At 43.5% G+C, this 23,782-nt stretch overlaps 1 protein-coding gene across 4 annotated transcripts in view; it reads right to left on the bottom strand.

The window, feature by feature from the left end:
- Positions 1-718: 718 nt before the first annotated feature.
- RSPH14 (radial spoke head 14 homolog) overlaps positions 719-23,782 on the bottom strand; it is a 276,628-nt gene continuing 253,564 nt past the window's right edge. For 2 of the 4 annotated variants that reach the window (XM_085860541.1, XM_085860540.1), the window contains exon 7: positions 719-1,222. In XM_085860541.1, the coding sequence (XP_085716667.1) occupies positions 984-1,222 (239 nt within the window). In that variant the 3' untranslated portion in view covers positions 719-983. The remainder of the gene's footprint in view (positions 1,223-23,782) is intronic. The other 2 variants (XM_085860543.1, XM_085860542.1) reach the window with 2 other exon arrangements.

The raw sequence follows: 23,782 nt of genomic DNA, 5'->3' as shown, positions 1-23,782 counted from the left end.
GTCCTCCTCAACAGTCCAGCTCAAGTCACTGGAACCTTACTCCAACACCAAGACATTCAACAACAACTTACTCAACGATAACTCCCTCAACTCAAACTCTCACACTCCTATGCGTGGTACCTCTTATCACCATCCCCGCGACCATGTCCACGCGTTGTTTCTGACCGTCTGGGACCGGCCAATGGTGGAGCATGTTGCCACCTCTGGGGGTGATGTGGTAGATTGCAGTATCATCACCAGCATGGCCCGAACCACATCCCAGGCCACAAGGGGAAGGTTATTATCAACCCACTGAGATAGAAACTTCAAAAATATCTCCTTCCTTCCTCGGCTGATTTACAGAGAACGACACCGAACAATGCTTTCCTAGCTCATGTTAACATAGCAGGAGTAATAAGATAACTTCACTCTAACAAATCCCTGTTGCAAACGAATGCTCTAAGCTACTCGAGCACACAGTCCATGATAATTATCATCAATCTAAATTTTCACCTACCTAATACGTACACCATCCAACATAGCAATACTTTTACTTGTTGATTCTCCTAAAAACTTGCTTGTACTCCTGAAGATCCATATTTGAAAATGATGGCGTCACCAACTCATGCTGATATCCAGCCCTGAGCCTTCCCTACCGAGCAGCAATACGAGTCAGCTGTGCATGACTTTTTTTTTTTTACTTTCTTTCTGGAATCATAATTTTTATATTTTCTGGACACATTTACTCAGAAATTTTATTTAAATTGGGGAAACAATCGAGGAAAAATTACAATCTGTTAGAATGGAGTATTTATTGGCCTTTTCGCCGAATCATCAGCACAGTATCAGTCACTGTAACAAAGCGTGTATCAACGTTGGAAAAGATGGAACTATGGAAGAGTGGAGGAAGTGGTGACAGCTACCTGTAAAGGATAAGGATGTGAGTCTGAAAACCGAAACCAGGAGAAAGTGAATGAAGCAGAGGATTTGTGGAAAGGTCATATTTAAGGTTTCCAGGTGATGACACCTATGGCAATCTTGACCGCACGTCGAACAGCAGGAATCGGGTCGAAACGCAGACGCTCAAACAGCTCCATTTCTCCGAGCAAGGTCTCCCGAGCCGTTGGACTCTCACCCAAGACTGTAAGCGCTTTCACACAGTATAGTCGACCTTCGTTGTAGTCGTCTCTCAACATGTTGAGTAGCGATTCCACAGCTCCAGCTTTCACCGCTGCATGCTTTCCTGGAAGGTTAGGGAGTAGAATAGGTGTCATAGCGAGGAGTTTACTGCACAGCCAGATATATTGACATTCCACAGTAGTGTTCAATCCTCCCCTGCACGACTCCCGAGCAATGGAACCACCCAGGTTCAAGCAAGGCCAAGGACGGTGGACAAAGGTATTACTCCATCATGAGCGTGATTGATTACCTACATTTTAATCATTTAGCTCTAAATTGGCCGACTTATTTACATTTACCTGATGAGCTTCAGAGTAAATCTTCACTCTGAGAATGATTTCGATCATCTTTCGATGTTATATTATTGATGATGCCAAGATGCATCTGAGAGGTACAAGTGTACTTTGAACACATTGATGGAAAAATGATGGACGTATATCAGCTTTCAGGAAATTAGATCACGCGTTAAATTTTTATTTAACATCTCTCTTTTTATTTTTGTGCCTTGGTTCGTCAAGTCTTGAATGAGAAAATTTGTTCCCAACAGGCTGGGGAAAAGGCGAGCCCATCATCTCGGACCAGAAAAACATCGCGGCAGCAAGATGTCAAATTTAACTTGGATTTCTCTCATGCCACTCAATCTATCAGCGAATACATATTTCATGCCATCGGAGGAAACTGATTGTAGAACTTGCTGTCCTCTTGTGGACGTGAACTGCGGTACAGGTGAATCGTGTAGTTCCTGCACGTGTCTGGCCTTGCCCTTTAATGAACTTGTTTCACCTCACACATTATACACGGGTTGACTTAATAACTCAAAATGTCTACTCTTATCTGCAAACAGGGGCAAAATTTGGTGCTTATCAAAAGGAAATACAAACACTGTCAATTGATGCAAACTAAGAATGGATACTCCAAGAGAGACAGTGGAAGGAAGTGAGTGTGTACATGGTGAAGATGGTATAACTTAACTCGATCGATTTACCAATCTTCGATGTAGTAAGCTTATCCTAATGTGGGTAATCAAATTTAACATACACATTCAAGAGCAGGTGAAACTGGTGGCTCTCTGCCACTATAGTATCCGTGACACGGTGTGCTCCGAGATGAAGTGTCCCTTGCCGCCGCCATGGTGGCACTTTTTTTTTTTTTTTTTTTTTTTTTTTTTTTGTATACCTTGGTCGAGGCTCGTATGAGAGCTAACACACAACTCACAGCAAGGAGGCATGAGACAAGAGGGGCGGGAGTGGAAGGGACAAATCATTGGGGAACAGACACAGGTGAACTGTGGAAGGGAGAGGGATGGGGATGGGACGGGGAACATGGCGAGGAGAAGATGGACATTACAGGGACTTTCAGGAAGGAAAGCAGGAGAATTGAAGGAAGTGGGCTTGGGTGGATTATCGGGGTAGAAAAGATCGAGGATTTGGATGGGGGAAGATAAGAGGTGGTGGTGAACAGCTGTTTTGAAAGCCTGGAGGGAAGAATGGGAAAGAATAGAGTGAGGAAGTTTATTCCAAAGGCGGGAAAAAGAGGAATGAAAGAGTGAAGATGAGCAGTGATTCGTGATTTTGGTAGTTTTACCAGAAGGCTGTTGTTGGCGGACCTTGAGCGTCCTGTGGAAATGTGATTGGGACAAATCGCAGAGAGAGCAGAGGGGGCGAGGCTGGAGAGGAGTCGGTAGAAGACAGAAAGACCACCGACCAACCTGCGGTGATTGAGTGAGAGGCCCAAAGACTCAGCTTCATTGCGGGAGATGCCAATGATCTTAAAAGCCCTGGTTTCGACAGCGTGAAGTCGAGAAAGGTGGGAGGCAGGAGCACCAGCCCAGAGGGGAGAGCAGTACTCCATCAGGCTACGGACAAAAGCTTTGTAAGTGGTCAGGAGCTCAAGAGGGCCGAGGAAGGACTTTGCACGACGGAGGATTCCCAGTCGGCGACTGGCTTTTGAGGCAAGGTTGGAAATGTGACTTTCCCAGGAAAGGTCATGGCAGATAGTGAGACCCAGAAGCTTGAAAGAAAAGACTTCTTCCAGAGGATTGTTGAGAAAGTGGATGGGGGGTTTTCTAAACGGTCCTTTCGAAGAGACATAGTGAGAGTGTGAGATTTGTCTGGATTGAAAGACATGTTCCACGTGTTGGACCAGTTTGTGATTTTATCCAGATCTGCAGTGAGCGAAGAAGCTGCTGCTTGCCGGTCTGAGGGATGACAGATGGTACGGCAGAGGGTGGAGTCATCGGCAAAGAGAAATAGAGGATTTTCCAGAGAGTCCGAGAGATCATTGATGAAAACCAGAAAAAGAACAGGGCCCAGAACGCTACCTTGAGGAACTCCAGCCTGCACAGGAAGAGGGGATGAAAGAACTCCATTTAGGGCCACACGTTGACTGCGACAGGAGAGGAAGTCTGCGAGCCATGAGTGGAGATGGCCTTGAATACCATGGGAAGAGAGTTTGGTGAGTAGGGCAGGGTGCCAGACTGTGTCAAAAGCACGTGATATGTCCAGGGATACGGCTCGGATTTCCTGTCTGGCATTGAGGACCTCCATCCATTGATGGGAGAGCAGTAGCAGCATATCTAGGGTAGAGTGACCTGGTCTGAAACCAAATTGATGATTGGAAATCAAGCCATTGGAGAAGAGGAAGGATTTCATGTCTGAAGCGATGATGGATTCCATAACCTTGCTGATGATTGGGAGAAGGCTGATTGGTCTATAGTTACAGGGATCTGTTTTTGCACCTTTTTTATGCAGGGCAGTGATGTTAGCAGATTTCCAAGCAGATGGCAGATGACCTTGGGAAAATGAGAGGGTGAATAGAACAGAGAGAGGGTGAGCAAGAGCAGAAGAGCAGGCTTTGAGGACACGTGGGCTGATGCCGTCTGGACCGGTTGCAGAATCTGACTCGAGGTTTGAAAGCAAGCTCTCCACCTTGTCAGGAGAAAAAGGATACAGAGTCCAGGGACAGTTGGGTGCGACTGGGTAAAGTGGGTAGAGATAGTGATGGGTTTAGGACACAAGATTTAGCTGCAAACACCGAGTTTAGACATTCAGCTTTATCACGTGTGGAATCAGCAGTGCGGCCATTTGAGGTAAGGGAGGGGATGGAGGGGGAACATACACCAGAAACAGATTTGATTAAACGCCACCAGGATTTTGAGGAGGGAGAGAGGTTTGAGAGTTCAGACTTGAGATGAGAAAGATGTTGTTTTCTGGCTCTCCTGAGGGTAGATACACACTTGTTCCGAGCTTTGTGGAAAGAACTGAGATTGCCCTCAGTTGGGTTTGCTTTCCATGAGGCAAAGGCAAGTTGTTTCAGGACAACTGCCTCGCCACAAGCTTCAGTAAACCAAGGGCGGGAGGAAGGGTAAGACAACTGAACACGAGAGGGGATAAATCTGTGCATGAGGGAGAGCAAGTTTCTTTGAAAGAATTCCCAGGATGAGTTGATGTTTGAGAAAGTAGTGATAGGAGACCAGTCTGTAAGTTTGATGGCTGCTCGGAGACCCTGCCAGTCGGCTTGAGTGAAATGCCAGACTCGACGGCGGTGAGGTGGTTCTCTGATAACAGCCAGAGAGATGTCCACTTTAACAAGGATGTGGTCAGAAGAACCAATTGGAGCAAAGGAAGAGCAGCAGATATTGTCAGGGAAATTTGTCAAAATCAGATCCAGAAGAGATGGAGTACCATTGGTTGAGATCCGGGTCGGGAAGTTGACCGATTGAGTCAGTCCCAATGAGTCGCAGAAAGCTTTTGCTGATGTCCCATGGCAGGTGAGAGAGGTACCCACACCTAGCCAACTGGCGTGATGACAATTGAAGTCGCCACATAAGAGGAAGAGAGAGTTTGGATGAGAAGATAGAAGATGGTCCATGTTTTCGGAGAGTGAGGTGTAGATGGAGTCATCACTGTTCGGTGGACGGTACAGTACACATATAAACATGAGGTGGGAGTGGAGGGGAAGCCGAAGCCAGAGGTATTCCTGGGGGTGTGGGGCAGTGAGAGCAGTGCAGGGAGAGTGAGGAATAGAGTCTTTGATGAAGAGAGCAACACCTCCACCAGGACGAGACTCAGGTCTGTCATACCGTAAGAGGGAGTAACCAGGGAGAGATACTTGGGAGTCAGACACGTCTTGGAAGAGGAAAGTTTCTGTTAGGCAGATAATGTCTGGTTTGTCAGTGGCAACCTGTATGGAAAGATCTGAAAGGTTTGAGCGAAGGCCCCGGATATTTGAGGTCCACACTTTTAATGAAGAGGTAGGGGAGGAGGCTTTGGGTGCAGGAGGTGGAGGGGGCGGGGGAGGGTAGGACGAGGGAAGAGGGGGGGAGGTAAGGAGGGTTGCTGAAGGAGTGTGGGGTATTGCAGAATAGCGAGGGGAGGGGGCCGAATGAGGAGGAGAAAAGGCTCTGTGGTGCTGGGAGAGAGGGGGGACAAGAGACAAGGAAGATGGCAGTTGAGGATTTGAGGAGGTGGAGTGAAGAGATGGAGGTGAGAGGGCAGTGGAGGGAGGCAGGTTGGTGGATGAGAGGGGGGCAACTTAGAGAAGGAAGAGTGAGGGGGATGAAAGGTGGGAGAAAGGTGAGGGGGAATTTTTGAAAGAGGTGAGAGGGAGGCTTGGAGGGAGAAGAGTGGGATGGTTGCTTTGAGAGTGAGAGTGAGGGGTGAGGGGGTGAGTTGGCACTGAAGTTGGAAAAAGAATGGTTGATGGAAAGCGAGCATCCATGGCAAACTGTGGTTTTTAAAAGTTTTAGGTCAGAGATGCGATTTAACACAATTCTTGATGGATGCAATGAAGGCGAATTCAGAGCATGGAGAGAAGAAGCGCTGTAATAGTTGGATTTTTTAGGCAAGGAATGAAGGAGAGGTCGAAATGAGAGCAGTCTGTTAAAATAGCAGAAGAGTAGTGCATTGTGAAACAGTAAAGAGTACCACATGTGTGAGAGAGGAAGATGAAGCATTATAAGATCGTTTTTGTTGTAAGATTAATGTATGAGAGAGTTCAACAGATTAGGTCATGGAAGTGTAAAAAAAAAAAAAAAAAATCGAGGAAGACGAGGAGGAAGTTAAGAGGAAGAAGAAGTAGCAGAATCGGGAGAGGTGAGCGTGTTGTTGTTGTTGTTGTTGGGTATATATATATATTTTTTTTTTTTTTTTTTTTTTTTTTTTGAGATAAGAAAGAGATTAGTTGGGAGAATGGGGGATGTTTGGAAAGTGGGGAGGATGAAAATTGAAGGTAATGGGGAGGATAGAAATTGAAGGTAATGGGGAGAAAAAACAAACAAACAAACAAAAAAAAACGATCGAACACCGAGTGGAACCGGTAGGCCTCAAGCCTAGGCCTAGGCCTCAAACACCAGGTAAGAACATCGACATAAATACTCACAAAATAGCACGATTTTTGAAACAAAACCGAACTAGGAACACACATTAACATGTAGGTGAGAAAATTAAACAGTTAAAACGGGACAAATAACAACCGGAACTTAACTTTGAGAAAGTCAGCAGGGAGCCCCGAAGGAGACCTCTTGCCGCTCAAAACCGGAACCGGAAGTCAAACCGGAACCTCGGAGATACTTCGTTGTGATTTGACTCCCATCGGAGAAAAAAAAAAATTGACGGTTGTGTTCAAGGTCAGAGGCAAGTTCATGATCAAGCAATCATATTCAACGTGAGGACTTTAGAACTTTTAATATTTCAGGTTAAACTATTAGAATTACAGAAACGATATAATAATACGCTTGTTCGTCTGTCCATGTGAAACGCTCCTTTCCACCCATTGGCTGGACAGCTGGCCTGACTTCACTCACAATTGCAAACTGAACTAGAGTAATTCGACTGCGTGCAGTCGACGGGTATGCCTCCGCTCTCCCGCACAAATACTTCGAGTATTGACATATTTGACCCTTGACCTTTATCATATCTGGCCCAAAATCGAATCACTTAATTGACCTGTCCAACTTTACCTTTGTACCAAGTTTGATGAAATTCTGTCAAATATTTCTTGAGTTAGGGCGTAAACAGTAAAATTCCAGAGTTTGACCTTGACCTTTGACCCTTGACCTTTATCGCATCTGGCCCAAAATCGAACCACTTAATTGCACCGTCTTGCTTTACCTTTTTACCAAGTTTGATGAAATTCTACAATTTGCTTCTTGAGTTATCGCATAAACGAAAATCTGGATGGACGGATGGTCGGACAACCCAGAAACATGCCTCCTGCACCCTTGGTGCGGAGGCATAAAAATCATACGGCCGCCATTTTGGCGACATGTGAAGCCCAGACGGCTTCACAGCTGTCCTACTCACAATCGCCGTGCTGTCCCTATATATTTACCCCTTCATTGAAAAACTACCAAAGCGACGGATAAAAGCATTATCAAATATTGAAATGTTGGAGCCAATAGGCGTCACGGGCATTGATATCGTTCATATGCAGCAAGAGGCTGCGGGGTAACATCATTGGCTGAGGGTGTGGCTCTGCCACTCATGCAATGCCCTCTGCTGGTTTGGGCGGGAATTTGTCATTTGTTCACGGTGCCGGCGATCGCTCGCCTCCTCTTCGCAAAGCACATCACGTGATCTTTATCGTCCATCAACAAATGCTGGCAGGTGGGACGCCCGTTCAACATCCATCCGAGGGACTGCGCACACATTGATGAATCACCCTGCCTGTAACACACCAGGATGACAGGTGATAGCTGGGTTAGGATTCAAACCAGTTCAAAGGTGAGTGTACATACCTCCAGGCCATCTTGTCATCCTGTCATCCTGTCCAATCCTTAGGCTTCAGGCCTCTGGTGTCAGCCTTCGGGGCAGTGCAATTTGAATCTATCCAAGCTATATAATCACAACGTATTATGTATGCACTTTGGTAGTGGGAATGTTTTTGCTTCAAATCCGTGTTTTTATTTTATTTTTAAGAGTGATCAAGGCAACGGTCTGTTGCATATACACCACCCAAATAAATATGGGGCATTCTCTCAAGTAGGTTTTTTACTGCAGAGGTAAAAGGTCCTTGCTATTATTTCCAACTATTTTCTTGAAAACGACTCGACCACGGACCATAAAACCCAGGTCATTATAAAGGACTTTGCCAGAGAGGAGTCTGGAAGTCTCGCCAGATTATGAAGAAAACATCCGCCATAATTTACTTTTTACGATGTGTGTGTGTGTATATGCATCAGGAAGAAGATAATTGGTTTCTGGTTATTTATTGGACTCATTATGCTGCTCGTTGTCACGTGAGAGTGGCAATTCCACGGCGTTTCCACATATCCTGCAGGACTATGATTTGAACAGGTGACCGTGATGAGCCACGACATGTAGGACCCATGCTGTTGCTGCTTCGATTGCAATTTCTGTGAAGTTGGTGATAGCATGATATGGGAGGGGAAGTAATTAAGTTGCAATGGGGGAATGGGAAGGGGATTCAAGCCTTAGTGTATGGAGGGAGGTTGAGGACTTGATGTTTGGAAGGGAGGTTGATGACTTGGCGTGTGTGTGTGTGTGTGTGTGTGTGTGTGTGTGTGTGTGTGTGTGTGTGTGTGTGTGTGTGTGTGTGTGTGTGTGTGTGTGTGTGTGTGTGTGTGTGTGTGTGTGTGTGTGTGTGTGTGTGGGGGGGGACTAGTTGAGGGCTTGAAGTAACATTTTACACTGCCTGGATGTTCCACTTGTCCCTGCTAGTACTACATAGTAGACCATCAAATATCGTGAGGGTTCGGTTCCTGGAAATGATAGTTAAAACCATGATCGTGGAAAGAAAGGGCCAATGGGGAAAGAGAGGTAAGGTTCCTGGACATCGAGGAAATATCGAGGAAAGTAGGTGGCAGCTACAAATGAACATATCACAATTGAAACTACAAGGGTACTCGTTAGAGTGCGTCCCTCCGCCCCGTAATGCCTGATCCACGAGAACATATCTGGTCCATTACATTTTTGAGAAATTGTGCTACATCTTGTTTTTGAGCCCCATCTCTCAAGGGTGAAGAATCACTTTAAAAATTCAGGTAGTCGGATCTGGATCCAGATCTTCACCAAAATCTAACCAGTTCGTCCTTGTCACACATCAAACCTGTCCACACAATTTCTAACGGATCCGTCCGCAACTTTTTGAGATATCCGATACACAAACAAACAAACAAACAAACAGAAAGGGGTCAAAACATCACCTCCACCTTCTGTGGCGGAGGTAATAAACATGTAATATACAATAACTTTTCCGAGAGTATCTCGGGCGTGATGCTACAGCCAACAAGATCAACAGCCTCCATGATGATGCTATTGACAAGTTTCATTTCTGGTGTTTCAGCGTCCTGTGGGCCAAGTTTGTGTCACGTTCGCTGCATTCTTGCCAACCATGGCCCCCAGCCACAACAGCAGCTGTCCCCATCAAATGCAAATGTGGAAATGAACACCTTTGAGAATACTTCAGTGTGAGCACCTACGTAACTATTTAGATATTATACTTAGTATATACCCAGGTGATAAAGAGAATAAATATAATTTTGAAAAATATCCACCCTATTATCAAATGACTGACCAAATACAGCACTGGAGTATCAGGGGGAACACACAGACGAAGATGGAGACATGACGAGGAACCTGGATATGGTTCAGGTTTCGGCTGCTACTCCCCTACCCTCAAACCTATCCAGGTGCAGCCAAGTGAACCCTACAAAAACTATGTGCAAGATTCACCACTCTATAGACAAAGAAAAAGAAAGAAAGAGAGATGGAGAACAGAAAGAAAGAAAGAGAGATGGAGAACAGAAAGAATGAAAGAGAGAGATGGAGGGCAAAAGAAAGAAAGAGATATGGAGAACAGAAAAAAACACAAACACTACATACCAACAGAAAGTATACAAACCATACACCAACACAAAGCACCCCCCCCTCCCCACCCACACCACTCACACCACTCATTCCTAAATACTTCTTACCTTACCTCCAAAGAATGTGTACAAGAATCCACCAGCACACACATCAATACACAGGCCCTCCATTTAAGATGAAGATCCATTTCAGGTAAACACTGATGACACACCTCCAGTTTAATTAATTAATTATAATTTTATATATACATATATATATATATATATATATATATATATATATATATATATATATATATATATATATTACCCATTATTTCTTATTATTATTTCACACAACTGACAATGCTACAGAAACCTGTTTACACGAAAACCAACCAAACGTAAACAAGAGATTACAATGACATCTAAAAACCTTCTCACATAACCGAATGAAACTCTTAGCACAATAACCCCTCTCGAGCATGATGGAATACATTTTCTCAGCCTCAACAAAAAAAAAAACACAAAATCATCCTCAACAGAACAAATGCTCGCAAATCTAATAAGCTGTATATATCAGAAGCAAAATGACAGACCCGAGCGATTTTCTTTTTTCGTTAGATGTTTCAAAACGGTGAATATCCTGATTACGTGCCCAAGCGATGAAACCTTTCTAAGTTATGAGAAATTAGAGCAGGAACTAAGCAAGAAGCAAGGGGTCTTGAAACAATCGAAATTGAGCAAAATATTACCCCATTTCTTGTGATTGACTCACAATGGCTCAAGAAAACGAGAACAGCACCTCTCCGAGGATTCACTGACAATGGTGAACACATCGCACAAACCAATAGCCCAGCAAAAACTCAACATCGTAGAGAGGACGCTCGGTGAAATAGCAAATTATTTTCTGGTCATTGCTCGTAACACTATTGTCCGAGTGTCAACTTCTGTAGACCATAATATGGCAAGTCATCTGCTTGCATTTCGGTTTTCAGTCAACCGGCACCTATTTCCTGGACTTTCCGATGTCCACTTAGAACCGGAAGAGTGCCGGGAGGACCTGTATCAGCGCTTGATAGCTTTTATTGATGACAACTTGTTATGCTGTGACGGAGGCATCTCTCACCACGAAGAAGTTCTGGAGGATAACGCGGAGCTCAATCCATCCCTCAAAAATGTTGTCATCCTCAGCTGGCTTCGAACGATCCATCCTGGCCTTAAGGCCAGGTCACACCTTGACGTTTTAGCCAACGTATGCCGATTTTTGAATTTTTTTTCTAAAACGCTGGCACACATTGAATACGTTATGGGTAAGTTTTGATAACATTGAGATCACACTGAAAAACACTGCCATACGTCGTTGTACGCTGGCTTTAAACGTTGTACTTTTTGGTTGTCCTCAAATTTTTTCATGCTTGAAATTTCACGACGTATGCCGGCGTATGACTCACATGTTCCGCTACGCTGGCCACAAGTTGTATGCACGGTCTGCGATCGTTGACAGACCTCAACACATGCTACTTGTAAGTTAATCATAAGTTGAGACACGCCGAGGTAATGTTTAGCGTACCTGAAACTTATTTCTAACCTATGATTAACGTGTTGTTGGCACGTTACGCGATCGTTGCCACACATCGACAGACGTTACTTTTAAGTTACTCATAGGCTGAAAGACGTCGGTATAATGGATCGTCCTTGCGTCAGCATCCACGGCCACGGCCTGGACACTTATTTGCAGCATTCTTCAAACTTTTCTTCGGCATGACGAGGATGTTCACACTTCGATGTCTAGCTTGGCTATGATTCCAATTGTCCATCGGCAGCGTCTATTTAAAATAGTCGAGTTTGAGCGTTTTAACACGTTCAGAAGAAACGCTTCAAATTTCAAAACCCCAGCGTCAAAAAACAAAGGCGAGTGACAGCAATTTAAATCGTTCATTGTAAACAATGAAAATAGCTGAGTGGTACCGTTTAAAAGTCGTTGAGTGTAAAAAAAATCCAATTGTTGAGCGCAAGCGTCTACTTTCAATAGTGGAGATGCAGCCATTTAAATCGTTGAGTGGCAGCTTATGAATAGCAAACCCTACGTCACCGGCAAAGATAAACTGCCACACGATATGGATAAGTTAGGCTATCGTTGGGCATAGTTTGTGAACGCCGGCTTCACGATAATTATTCGTTGGTATATCGTATCTATAAGTAATCAAAGCGCTCTATGCACATTATTAGTTCATTGTGCATTTGTCCAACCCGTTATGAATAGACCTAAATCGTAAAAACAAGCTATAGCTCATTGTTGAAAAAGCCCCATAAAAAATTAGCCGAGAAGAACTTCGAACAATGGTGAAAAGATGTCTCCTACCCGTGGACACGCGGACGCAAGGACGATCCATCATAACCCACACCCTCCCCCTCACACTCACCTACTACTGCCAACATGAACAAACTACTACTAATACTACTACTAATACTAATACTGATACTGATACTGATACTGATACTGTTACTGCTGACATGTACATCGACTCAAAAAGGACTCGAAAACACTGTTGGGTTCCCCTTTTATGAGCAGCATTTTTATATACCAATTCCCAAAACCGCTGGGAACACGTCTTTATATGGCAGTTGTAAGCAAGAAACACGTTCATTTATTTTTTTTTGTCGACCGGAAGACGTCATTGGAATACGTCTACATAAGGCCCGGTCACACCTTGACGTTTTAGCCAGCGATGGCAACGTATTAAAATGTATCTATAACGCTGGCTTACGTTGAACTTTTGATGTTTTTTTTTAAAGATTCGGATGTATTCATAGCGACTTGGTCTTATGTATAACGCATTGGTAATGGACACAGAACGTTTCGTTGTGTTATAGATAACTTATACCAACGAATGCTGAACCTGTTGTCGGCCTACACAACCGATTCCCAACGATAGTCTAACTTAGGCATAGCGCGTTGCACGCATCGCCGACTATGTCGTGACGTAGCCTATTAAAAGGCTGACGCACAACGATTCGAATCATAACTGCCGTAGAAATGGAAGTGTCAACATCGCGGTCACACCTTGGCGATCTTGCCAGCGTATGCCGACCTAAGAAAAATGTGTCTAAAACGTTGGGGCACGTCAAATACGGTATGAGTAAGTTTGGTATACGTGAGTACAACGCTAAAGTACGCTATCATACGTCGTAGTAAGTAGAGGACGTCAAGAAATTTTAAACATGTTCAAAATTTAACGACGTACTCGGCGTATGACACACGTTCCGCATGTGATGGGGATAAGTTTTACACACGATACGTGGACGCTTACACACGTCCACAAAGGCTACTTATAAGCTACTCATAAGTCGAAACACGTCGCGGTAATGTCTTTTTTACGCAAAACTTATTTCTAACTTATGTTTGACGTGCTTTGAACCAATTCTTTACGTAGTCCCAACACACATCGACGTATGTAGACGTATTCCAATGACGTCTTTCGGTCGACAAAAAAAAAAATGAATATGTTTCTAGGTTACAACTGCCATATAAAGTCGTGTTCCCAGCGGTTTTGGGAATTGGTATATAAAAATGCTGCTCATAAAAGGGGAACCCAACAGTGTTTTCGAGTCCTTTTTGAGTCGATGTACATGTCAGCAGTAACAGTATCAGTATCAGTATCAGTATTAGTATTAGTAGTAGTATTAGTAGTAGTTTGTTCATGTTGGCAGTCGTAGGTGAGTGTGAGGGGGAGGGTGTGGGTTATGATGGATCCTCCTTGCATCCGCGTGTCCACGGGTAGGAGACATCTTTTCACCATTGTTCGAAGTTCTTCGTGGCTAATTTTTTATGGGGCTTTTTCAACAATGAGCTATAGCTTGTTTTTACGATTTAGGTCTATTCATAACGGGTTGGACAAATGCACAATGAACTAATAATGTGCATAGAGCGCTTTGATGACTTATAGATACGATATACCAACGAATAATTATCGTGAAGCCGGCGTTCACAAACTATGCCCAACGATAGCCTAACTTATCCATATCTTGCGGCAGTTTATCTTTGCCGGTGACGTAGGGTTTGCTATTCATAAGCTGCCACTCAACGATTTAAATGGCTGCATCTCCACTATTGAAAGTAGACGCTTGCGCTCAACAATTGGATTTTTTTTACACTCAACGACTTTTAAACGGTACCACTCAGCTATTTTCATTGTTTACAATGAACGATTTAAATTGCTGTCACTCGCCTTTGTTTTTTGACTCTGGGGTTTGGAAATTTGAAGCGTTTCTTCTGAACGTGTTAAAACGCTCAAACTCGACTATTTTAAATAGACGCTGCCGATGGACAATTGGAATCATAGCCAAGCTAGACATCGAAGTGTGAACATCCTCGTCATGCCGAAGAAAAGTTTGAAGAATGCTGCAAATAAGTGTCCTGGCCGTGGCCGTGGACGCTGACGCAAGGACGATCCATTATACCGACGTCTTTCAGCCTATGAGTAACTTAAAAGTAACGTCTGTCAACGTGTGGCAACGATCGCGTAACGTGGCAACAACACATTAATCATAGGTTTGAAATAAGTTTCGGGAATGCTAAACATTACCTCGGCGTGTCTCAACTTATGATTAACTTACAAGTAGCATGTGTTGAGGTCTGTCAACGATCGCAGACCGTGCATACAACTTGTGGCCAGCGTAGCGGAACGTGTGAGTCATCCGCCGGCATACGTCGTGAAATTTCAAGCATGAAAAAATTTGAGGACAATCAAAAAGTACAACGTTTAAAGCCAACGTACAATGACGTATGGCAGTGTTTTTCAGCGTGCTCTCAATGTTATCAAAACTTACCCATAACGTATTCAATGTGTGCCAGCGTTTTAGAAAAAAAATTCTAAAATCGGCATACGTTGGCTAAAACGTCAAGGTGTGACCTGGCCTTTAGAAATAAGTTTCGCGTAAAAAAGACATTACCGCGACGTGTTTCGACTTATGAGTAGCTTATAAGTAGCCTTTGTGGACGTGTGTAAGTGTCCACATATCGTGTGTAAAACTTATCCCCATCGCATGCGGAACGTGTGTCATACGCCGAGTACGTCCAAAAATTTTGCACATGTTTAAAATTTCTTGACGTACTCTACTTACTACGATGTATGATAGCGCACTTTAGCGTTGTACTCACGTATACCAAACTTACTCATACCGTATTTGACGTGCCCCAACGTTTTAGACACATTTTTTTTAGGTCGGCATACGCTGGCAAGATCGCCAAGGTGTGACCGTGATGTTGACACTTCCATTTCTACGGCAGTTATGATTCGAATCGTTGTGCGTCAGCCTTTTCATAGGCTACGTCACGACATCGTCGGCGATGCGTGCAATGCGCTATGCCTAAGTTAGACTATCGTTGGGCATTGGTTGTGTAGGCCGACAACAGGTTCAGCATTCGTTGGTATAAGTTATCTATAACACAACGAAACGTTCTGTGTCCATTACCAATGTGTTATACATAAGACCAAGTCGCTATGAATACGTCCGAATCTTTAAAACAAAACATCAAAAGTTCAACGTAAGCCAGCGTTTTACATATATTTTTATACGTTGCCATCGCTGGCTAAAACGTCAAGGTGTGACCGGGCCTTTACCTAAAATGGTCAAACAACACGATGAAACTGTACTGCTATCCCGTACACCAGCGCCAATTAAATCGGAAATTTCCCAGGCCCTTCCATCTTTGCTCGACAAAATATGCACATGTGAAGACGCAAAAGTCATGCGTGCTTCCACATCCCACATGTCTGGTCTCCACCAAAACCCCATTTTCCCACCACCAACACCAAAATATAAGCCATCAGAGCGCCAACAAAAATCCTGCCCATTATGCTGCCGAGCGGGATGTGCAGACCACCATTTTCAGCGAGTGCAAATTCCGTTCTGAAAAGGACCATAAATATATAGCCAAGATGTATATTTATGTATGACTCTAACAACGATGTGGAGGAGGAAGAAGGCCCCTCCATCAAATTTTCAGATAACTATGACAAGCTGTCCACCGTTGCGTATATAATTCAGGTACACCAGTCACCTTACTTGGACACATTTTATGGTCACCACACTATCCATACCATGATTGACAGTAGTGCCACCGGAAACATGATATGCCTATCAACCGACAAATGTCTGGGACTCCCCATAGAGATGAGTTCCCAATCAGCACACCAGGCCGGTGACTCCTCTCGACTCACAGTATTTAACGACGTCACTTTTGTCATGACCCATAAAGATCGGCCATTTACCTTCAGAGGCATCGTCATTGAGAACCTAGGTGTTCATGTCTTGGCAGGAACACCTTTCATGGAACTGAATTACATTTCGGTTCACCCATCTGAATGCAACATTTCACTCAAAGACGGGTATATTTAACAATATGCTTCAGCTGGCAGCTTCCTCGCTCAACATTAGGTCCCTTGAACACTTTTTCCAAATCCATTCTGTCTTCATTCCTTCAGACATCACCGTCGAGACACCTACCATTACGCAACCCAACTCCAAGAAAGCAGCTCCAAACCCCCTACTCTGCTGGTGTCTGCCTCAACAAAGACAATAATTTTCCTCCGGATATTAGACACAAATTTCAGGCTCTTCTCCAAGAGTATGATAGCATCTTTGACCCGAAGCCCAAAGGTTAAAACCTTGCTTTTGGACCACTCCAATGTGTGGTTAACATGGGAACCTTCCAGCCCCCTCACCAAAATCATCGCTTGCCTTTATGCTCATGTGACAACCTAGTAGAACTGTAACATGAGTTTGATGAGCTGGAAGTCTGCCAACTTGCAGGCTCTGCTAATATTCCCTCAGATTTTGCAAGCCGGAATGCCTCTGATTGTAACAATCCTCACTGTCAAGTTTGTTCATTTGTTGAGCAGACGGAAAACTCGTCCATCATTCCTCCATCCAAGACATTCTCACTGGTAAAACCGAGTTGCCTTTCACAAGCCGTTCAAATTGGTTAGCTCTGCCATCTGAGTGCACAGATCTATGCTGAACGCATGCTAATCTCAAACAATGTACAGTATGAAACCTTCAAAGACCTTCAAAGAAGCTGACCAATATCAAAGATGTGAAAAGGTACTTTAATTCAGCCACTCTATCAAAAGATGGAATGTTTGTTGTCTGATATCATGACCCCTTCCAACCAACCCACAAATGCATCATTATCCCATGTCTGGTCCTGGACAGCCTTAGAACGGCTCTCCATATCAAGCTTGACCACCCGTCTTGCCATCAGCTCAAGAAAGTAATGCATCGCAATTTCCTTGCCCTTGATATGAATGTCATTCAACCATGAAACCATCAGTTGCCAACAATGCACATCCCTGCGAAAGATCACTCAATGCACCCTCCCTCAAAAGATTGATGATCCTCCTGAGACAATTGGTGTGACTTTTGGAGCAGATGTTCTAAAGCATGAGCATCAGATGATCTGCGTCTTGCATGAGTGCATGACCGCCAACACCCATATCTCTCTCATCGACAACGAACATTGTGACACCTTGTATGATGCTGTACCTCGTCTCATTGCTGGATTTTGACCCGTGGATGGACCATCGGCTGTCATCCGGACTGATCCCACACCTGCATTCAAGTCTCTCACTAATGAGAGGCTTCTGCAAGATCACTGCATCTCCATTGAACGTGGTTGCACCAAAAATCTCAACAAGAATCCTGTCACCAAGAAAGCTATACAGGAATTGGAAACCAAACCATTACACCAAGACCCATTAGGAGGCACAGTCTCACCTCTCCAGCTTTCCATAGCCACTGTCCAATTAAACTCGCATATCAGATCCCGTGGTTTATCAGCATCCATGGGAAATATGGAATCAATGTGCTCAATTTACTAACCACTAGATCTCAGTCCTAGATCAGAACCTTATTAGAAAGCAGGATGCCCAATGCACCAATAACCATGCTTATAGTGAAAAGTCAAAGTTCCCATTCGGTACTCACCCTGCCACACCTGCAGTTGATGTTGGAGACCTCGTATATGCACTTGCACTCAGATGGATCTAAATTTCGAGCATGCGATCATTACCTAGTGATGTCTGTGGATGGGAACTGGTGCGATATCTGAAAGTTTGTGGCTCCCTCCTCTGGCATTCATGCTATCATGTACGACAATCCGAGTGTTACAAGGTACCTGTGTGGACTACACCCATCAGCTCAAGTCCACACAAAGGCTCCTGGGAAAATTCTTCCTGCGATTAAGATGAACCGGCTCTGCCATGAACTACCGCTCCCTATCCACCTCACATATCTCCTTTCCTCTCAACCCCAGCTCAACCTATTCCACCACCGATATCTACCCCAGCTGTACTGTCATCTATCCTGGATCATCTCTGTGATTTCCCAGTTCAACACCACAGTGATGATAACACGACACCTGTGTCACCACCTGTTCAGCAGTCACGACATCAACGTTCACCCACCCACCACCGAAACACCTGACTGAATATATTCTTGATATATGTGGTATCATACGTGGTTAAGTGTGGAATAATAACCCCTAAGTTTTAGACGACAGTCTATCCGATGATATTACTTTTTCCTTTTCCAGAATAAACCCTATAAGTTTGTTGCGAGTTGTGTTTAAATGCCACAGATAGTATGTACTTGTCTTAAACCACTGTCCTACAATCCTTGAGAGAATTTTTGAGAAAAGAAAGTGGCCACGCCAGTATCGATGCTGTTGTTGTCGTTGTTTTTGTAAGAACATGAGTCACTTGAGAATGCCCCTTGCTTATGTAGTTTCCCTTTTTTCTGCTCCTCTTCCATTGGGCTGATATGATGTGATGACGAGCGCCGCTGAATATAGCTCAATCAGCTCTGAGAAATGACGTCTTGTGTTTGGTTTGATAGTCCGATAAATACGATGAGGTACAACCACACTAACTGGTGCAGTGACAACTGTTCAGATTAGCCGAACATGTGAAAAGTTCAACAGATGATTGAATCCAATTTGTATGCAAACACGAAGACAACAAATCAAAGAAGGCATTCCTAATCCACCCAGCAAAAAAAATTCTGAAACAGCAACAAATACAGCCCCAAAAATTGCAAAAAAAGACGAAAGAAAAATATAAAATGAAATATCAACAGATATAGATGGGAACAACTGGGAAAATGACAAAAGAGCAGGAAGGTATTTGGAAGAGTTAAAGAGTTAGGTAAAAAACAAAAAAGGTGAAAAAAAGAGTTGGACGAATTGGGAATAGACAAAGAAGGGTCATTGGAATGGCTAAGAAGAGGTCAGCTCAACTCAGATGGAGAACAAATCATTATTTATGACTAAGACCAAGGACACTATATCAATGGCTTCAAGAAAATGTCGGGACTGAGTCAATCGGACAAGTGCAGGTTATGGAAGGTAGAAACAGAAAGCACGAGCCACCTCCGATCGGGATATGAAAAACTCATGTCAGAACAATGGGACATTGAAAGGCACAGCAAGATATGTTGGGTAATCCACTGGCACATCTGAAAAGACTCAATATCCCAATTTCAGAAAACTCATGGAAACACAAACCAAAAGCAATCATTGAAAACAAAGACATAATGCTTATGTATGACCTGATGATCCCATCCAGCATGAACATAGAAAACAAATCACTGCCACCAGACATTGTACTCAGATACAAGAAGGAAAATAAGGCATTGTTAATTAAGGTTTCAGTATCCAGTGATTTTGGACTGAACGATGCAGAAATCAAAAAATGACCAAATATCAAGACCTCAAAAATGAAGTGAAAATATCCTGGAAGCTGAAGCATGCCAGAATTGTGCCAGTGATTATTGGACGAACGAGAATTATGATGAAGAACCTCAAGGAGATCTTAAAACCATCCCTGGGAATATTACTGAAAATGAACTGCAGTTGGAAGCTTTCCAGGGCTTGGTGACGATCCTCAAAAGATTCCTCAGAACAAAACTCTGACAACAAGACAACTTCACAAATTGGTCCATCAATCATGATGCCCCTAAACGAAATGGAGGGGATACTTCGAGACCTGGGAAGACTCCGTTTCATCTCCTGAAATCCGCATATGGGGATGACAACCAACGACACACACACACACACACACACACACACACACACACACACACACACACACACACACACACACACACACACACACACACACACACACACACACACAGTTATGAAACCCTGAGTTCCGTTATGCGGTGGATGGGCTAATAATAAAAGATGCCACCGACATCGTATAAATGTTCACCCATTCACATGGACGAGTTATTTGCTAAAGAAACAAATTGGCCTTTTATTGAAAGAAAAAGCCACAGCCATTTCAGAAATTACACTATGTACTGCTATTACCAATTTTGTAACAAACAGGAAAGAGGAGATTTGGTGTCAGGTGATGTTGATCGATGACTCACGAACATCTTCACACGTCGATGTGGATTCCACCCACAGCATCTCTCCCATGATGCAGAGAAAATAGTTTCCTTGATTGTTCACAATAGTTCTTACAAATGCATTTCCGATGTATTTCTCACGAGATCTGATGAGAATGTGATGAGCATAAAATCATTATTAGATTTGCATGAAGGACATGAAACTGTTATCATGTCTGAAGTTGTGTCACTAAATGACAACAAAATATCTTTGCTCATATTTTGTCTTGATTCCACTTGATCAGGAAACCATTACTTGTTTTTCCTGCTCCAGCTCAGATTATTTTTTTACGTATTGTCCAACATGACTATCTTGGTGACTTAGAGACCGGTGAAGTTGTTTCGTGATATTGCATTGTGATGTTGGATGTAATCATGTATTTCAGTTACCGTGCCATTTGATAACATCTCAAGCTGCTGGAATATTGGTCCCGAGCATTGTTCTCTTTGCTGCTCGATGACATCCTCGCTGTTAAACCTGATGCTGGATGGCATCCTTGAGCTCCACCCTTCACCGCTGCTTCGTAGCATCTAACATGTCATCTACTGAACTTATCCTGCTGATCCTTTTTATGGTAGTCCTACAGCTTGTCTTATTCCGCTCTATCATCAGAGACTACCTGTCAGATTTCTTATTACCTCCACCACCGAAGGTGAAGGAGATTATGTTTTCACCCATCTGTCTGTCTGTCTGTCTGTTTGTTTGTGTGCCGGATATCTCAAAAAGTTGTGGACGGATTCAGATGAAATTTTGTGGACAGGTTGGGTGTGTGACAAGGACGAACTGATTAGATTTTGTGAAGATCCGAATCCGGATCCAGACACGAGATTTATTAAATTTTCAAGCAATTCTTCACCATTGAGAGATTGGACTAAAAACGATGTATTTATTGGGCCAGATATGTTCTCTTGGATCAGGCATTGCACGGCGGAGGTAGGCGCTCCACCGAATGTCCTTCTCGTTTAGCTTTTGTGGCTCGTTTTCCACAATAGGAGCCGAGTGGTTCATTTTTCAAATATTTACCCTCTACAGGACTTTTATTTATCTTGGTAACATTAAGTCATCCATCCATTTGTCTGATCTCTTGTTGACTTTTAAAAGTCTTGTTTGCATTGCATGTTTAACTAGATTCAATCCAGTTCATTGCTCTGATTTCTAATGCTGGTCTCACATTTGAGAAAGTTCACCTTGATAACCTTCGGCATAAGAATCTAATTTGTTTCAGAAAACCCAAGGCTTGAGCTAACTGTAGCAAATCCAGAGATTAATGATGGGCTAATTCAAGGCTCAAAAGATATCCACATGCTGGTTTGCCCAGAACAATCGTACAAGGCTGCTGATATTGATTTTCAGGTGTAGTGGAAAGTTAAGCCTGAAGCACAATCAAAAAACTGCTCATTATTCTTAATGGATCAACACCAGCTGACTCCATTTTCCCCTCAAATATCGTTCTTGCTGATTCTATTTTGTCTCAAAAGATTGCTTACCATACTTCCCATCCCTTTTGGTGTTCAAATAAACTTCCAAACTGAGTTGCATCATCTTTTTTTTTTGGGGGGGGGGGGGAAATCACATTTCACATATATATGACACATGTAGATGGAAAGGGAGAGGGACGTGAAGGGTTGACACACCAACAATGGGTCAGCGGTCAGAGGGGAAATAAAACGAGCAAAGATGTGCTGAGAGTGCGATGACCGTCTCATCAAATCACAAGAGAAATCCATGTACATTGTCAGGACCGGTGGGTAACTTGGGTACAGATGGGTGATTGTGTACATGTGTAGTGATTGTGATGTCTGTGAAAAGGTCTCATCAAAAGGTTAATGTGCTCTCGGTGTTTGTTCATTCCTCACCCAACAACCCCTTCATCCACTCCCCTTTCAGTCCGGTGGTGATGGGCGTGTGGAACATTTGGGATTTTCACACATGTGCCACTTGTAAATGTTTTGGAAATTGGAATGAAAAAAGGAAAATGCATGGTGGCAAGGGTTGCACTCGCCACGATCCTGCTAAATCCCAGCCACCGTATCCCAGCATGAAAAACACACACACACACACACACACACACACACACACACACACACACACACACACACACACACACACACACACACACACACACACACACATACACACACGTGTATGCTCAAATAGTCCACCTCCCCACACACAACACCCCCATATTAACCCCATTATTTTTTATTTTTGCGATACAAACATCCATGTTTCTTTCTGATAGACATGACATACCTGGAAGCATGCAAGGAGCTTTACGCTGAACTGTCACTGATGTACCTACCTTTGTACTTTCTTTATGGGGTGAGCAAAACTGAACACATGATTCAAAATGTACAGTAATCAGATTCTTATGCAAAGTAAAGACAACTTTTATCAGACTTAACCTCCACCCACGCCAATCCCCAAGGTATCGAGAATCACTTTGTTTGATGTCTCACTGCCTGACTGCACTGACTGTGGGGGCATGGTGTACTATGATTGTTAAATACTCCACCTGGCTATAATCTCTGCACAATCAACCCATTCTATTCATATATATATATATATATATATATATATATATATATATATATATATATATATATATATATATATATATATATATATATATATATATATATATATGAATCTCTGTCTCTTCTTTTTTATACACCAAGTCAAGGCTTGCATAAGAGCTGAAACAGAAACGTACAAACAAATTAACTGGTATATTTTCCCCCCTCCATCCCCTCCCTTACCTCAAATGGCCACACTGCTGATACTGCACGTGTAAAGGCTGAATGCCTGAATGCTTTCTGTACCCACCTTAACCAGTCGCACCAGCTGTCCTGAGACTCTGTGTCCTTTTCTCCTGACAAGGTGGAGAGCTTGCTGTCAAACATCGAATCAGATTCTGCAACCGGTCCAGATGGCATCAGCCCACAGACCAATCAGCCTTCTCCCAATCATCAGCAAGGTTATGGAATCCATCATCGCTTCAGACATTAAATCCTTCCTCTTCTCCAATGGCTTGATTTCCGATCATCAATTTGGTTTCAGACGAGGTAACTCTACCCTGGATATGCTGCTTCTGTTCTCCCAACAATGGGTGGAGGTCCTCAATGCCGGACATTAAATCAGAGCCGTATCCCTGGACATATCACGTGCTTTTGACACAGTCTGGCACCCTGCACTACTCACTAAAGTCTCTTCCGATGATATCCAAGGCCATCTCCACTCATGGCTCGTAGACTTCCTCTCCTGTAGCAGTCAATGTGTGGCCCTAAATGGAGTTCTTTCATCCCCTCTTTCTATCCAGACTGGAATTCCTCAAGGCTGTGTTCTGGGCGCTGTTCTTT

The sequence above is a fragment of the Eptatretus burgeri genome, chromosome 16 (genome assembly GCF_056783735.1).
Source record: "Eptatretus burgeri isolate ZD-2024b chromosome 16, Ebu_testis_v1, whole genome shotgun sequence".
Taxonomy (NCBI): domain Eukaryota; kingdom Metazoa; phylum Chordata; class Myxini; order Myxiniformes; family Myxinidae; genus Eptatretus; species Eptatretus burgeri.
This window is presented reverse-complemented; position numbering and strand designations above follow the sequence as displayed.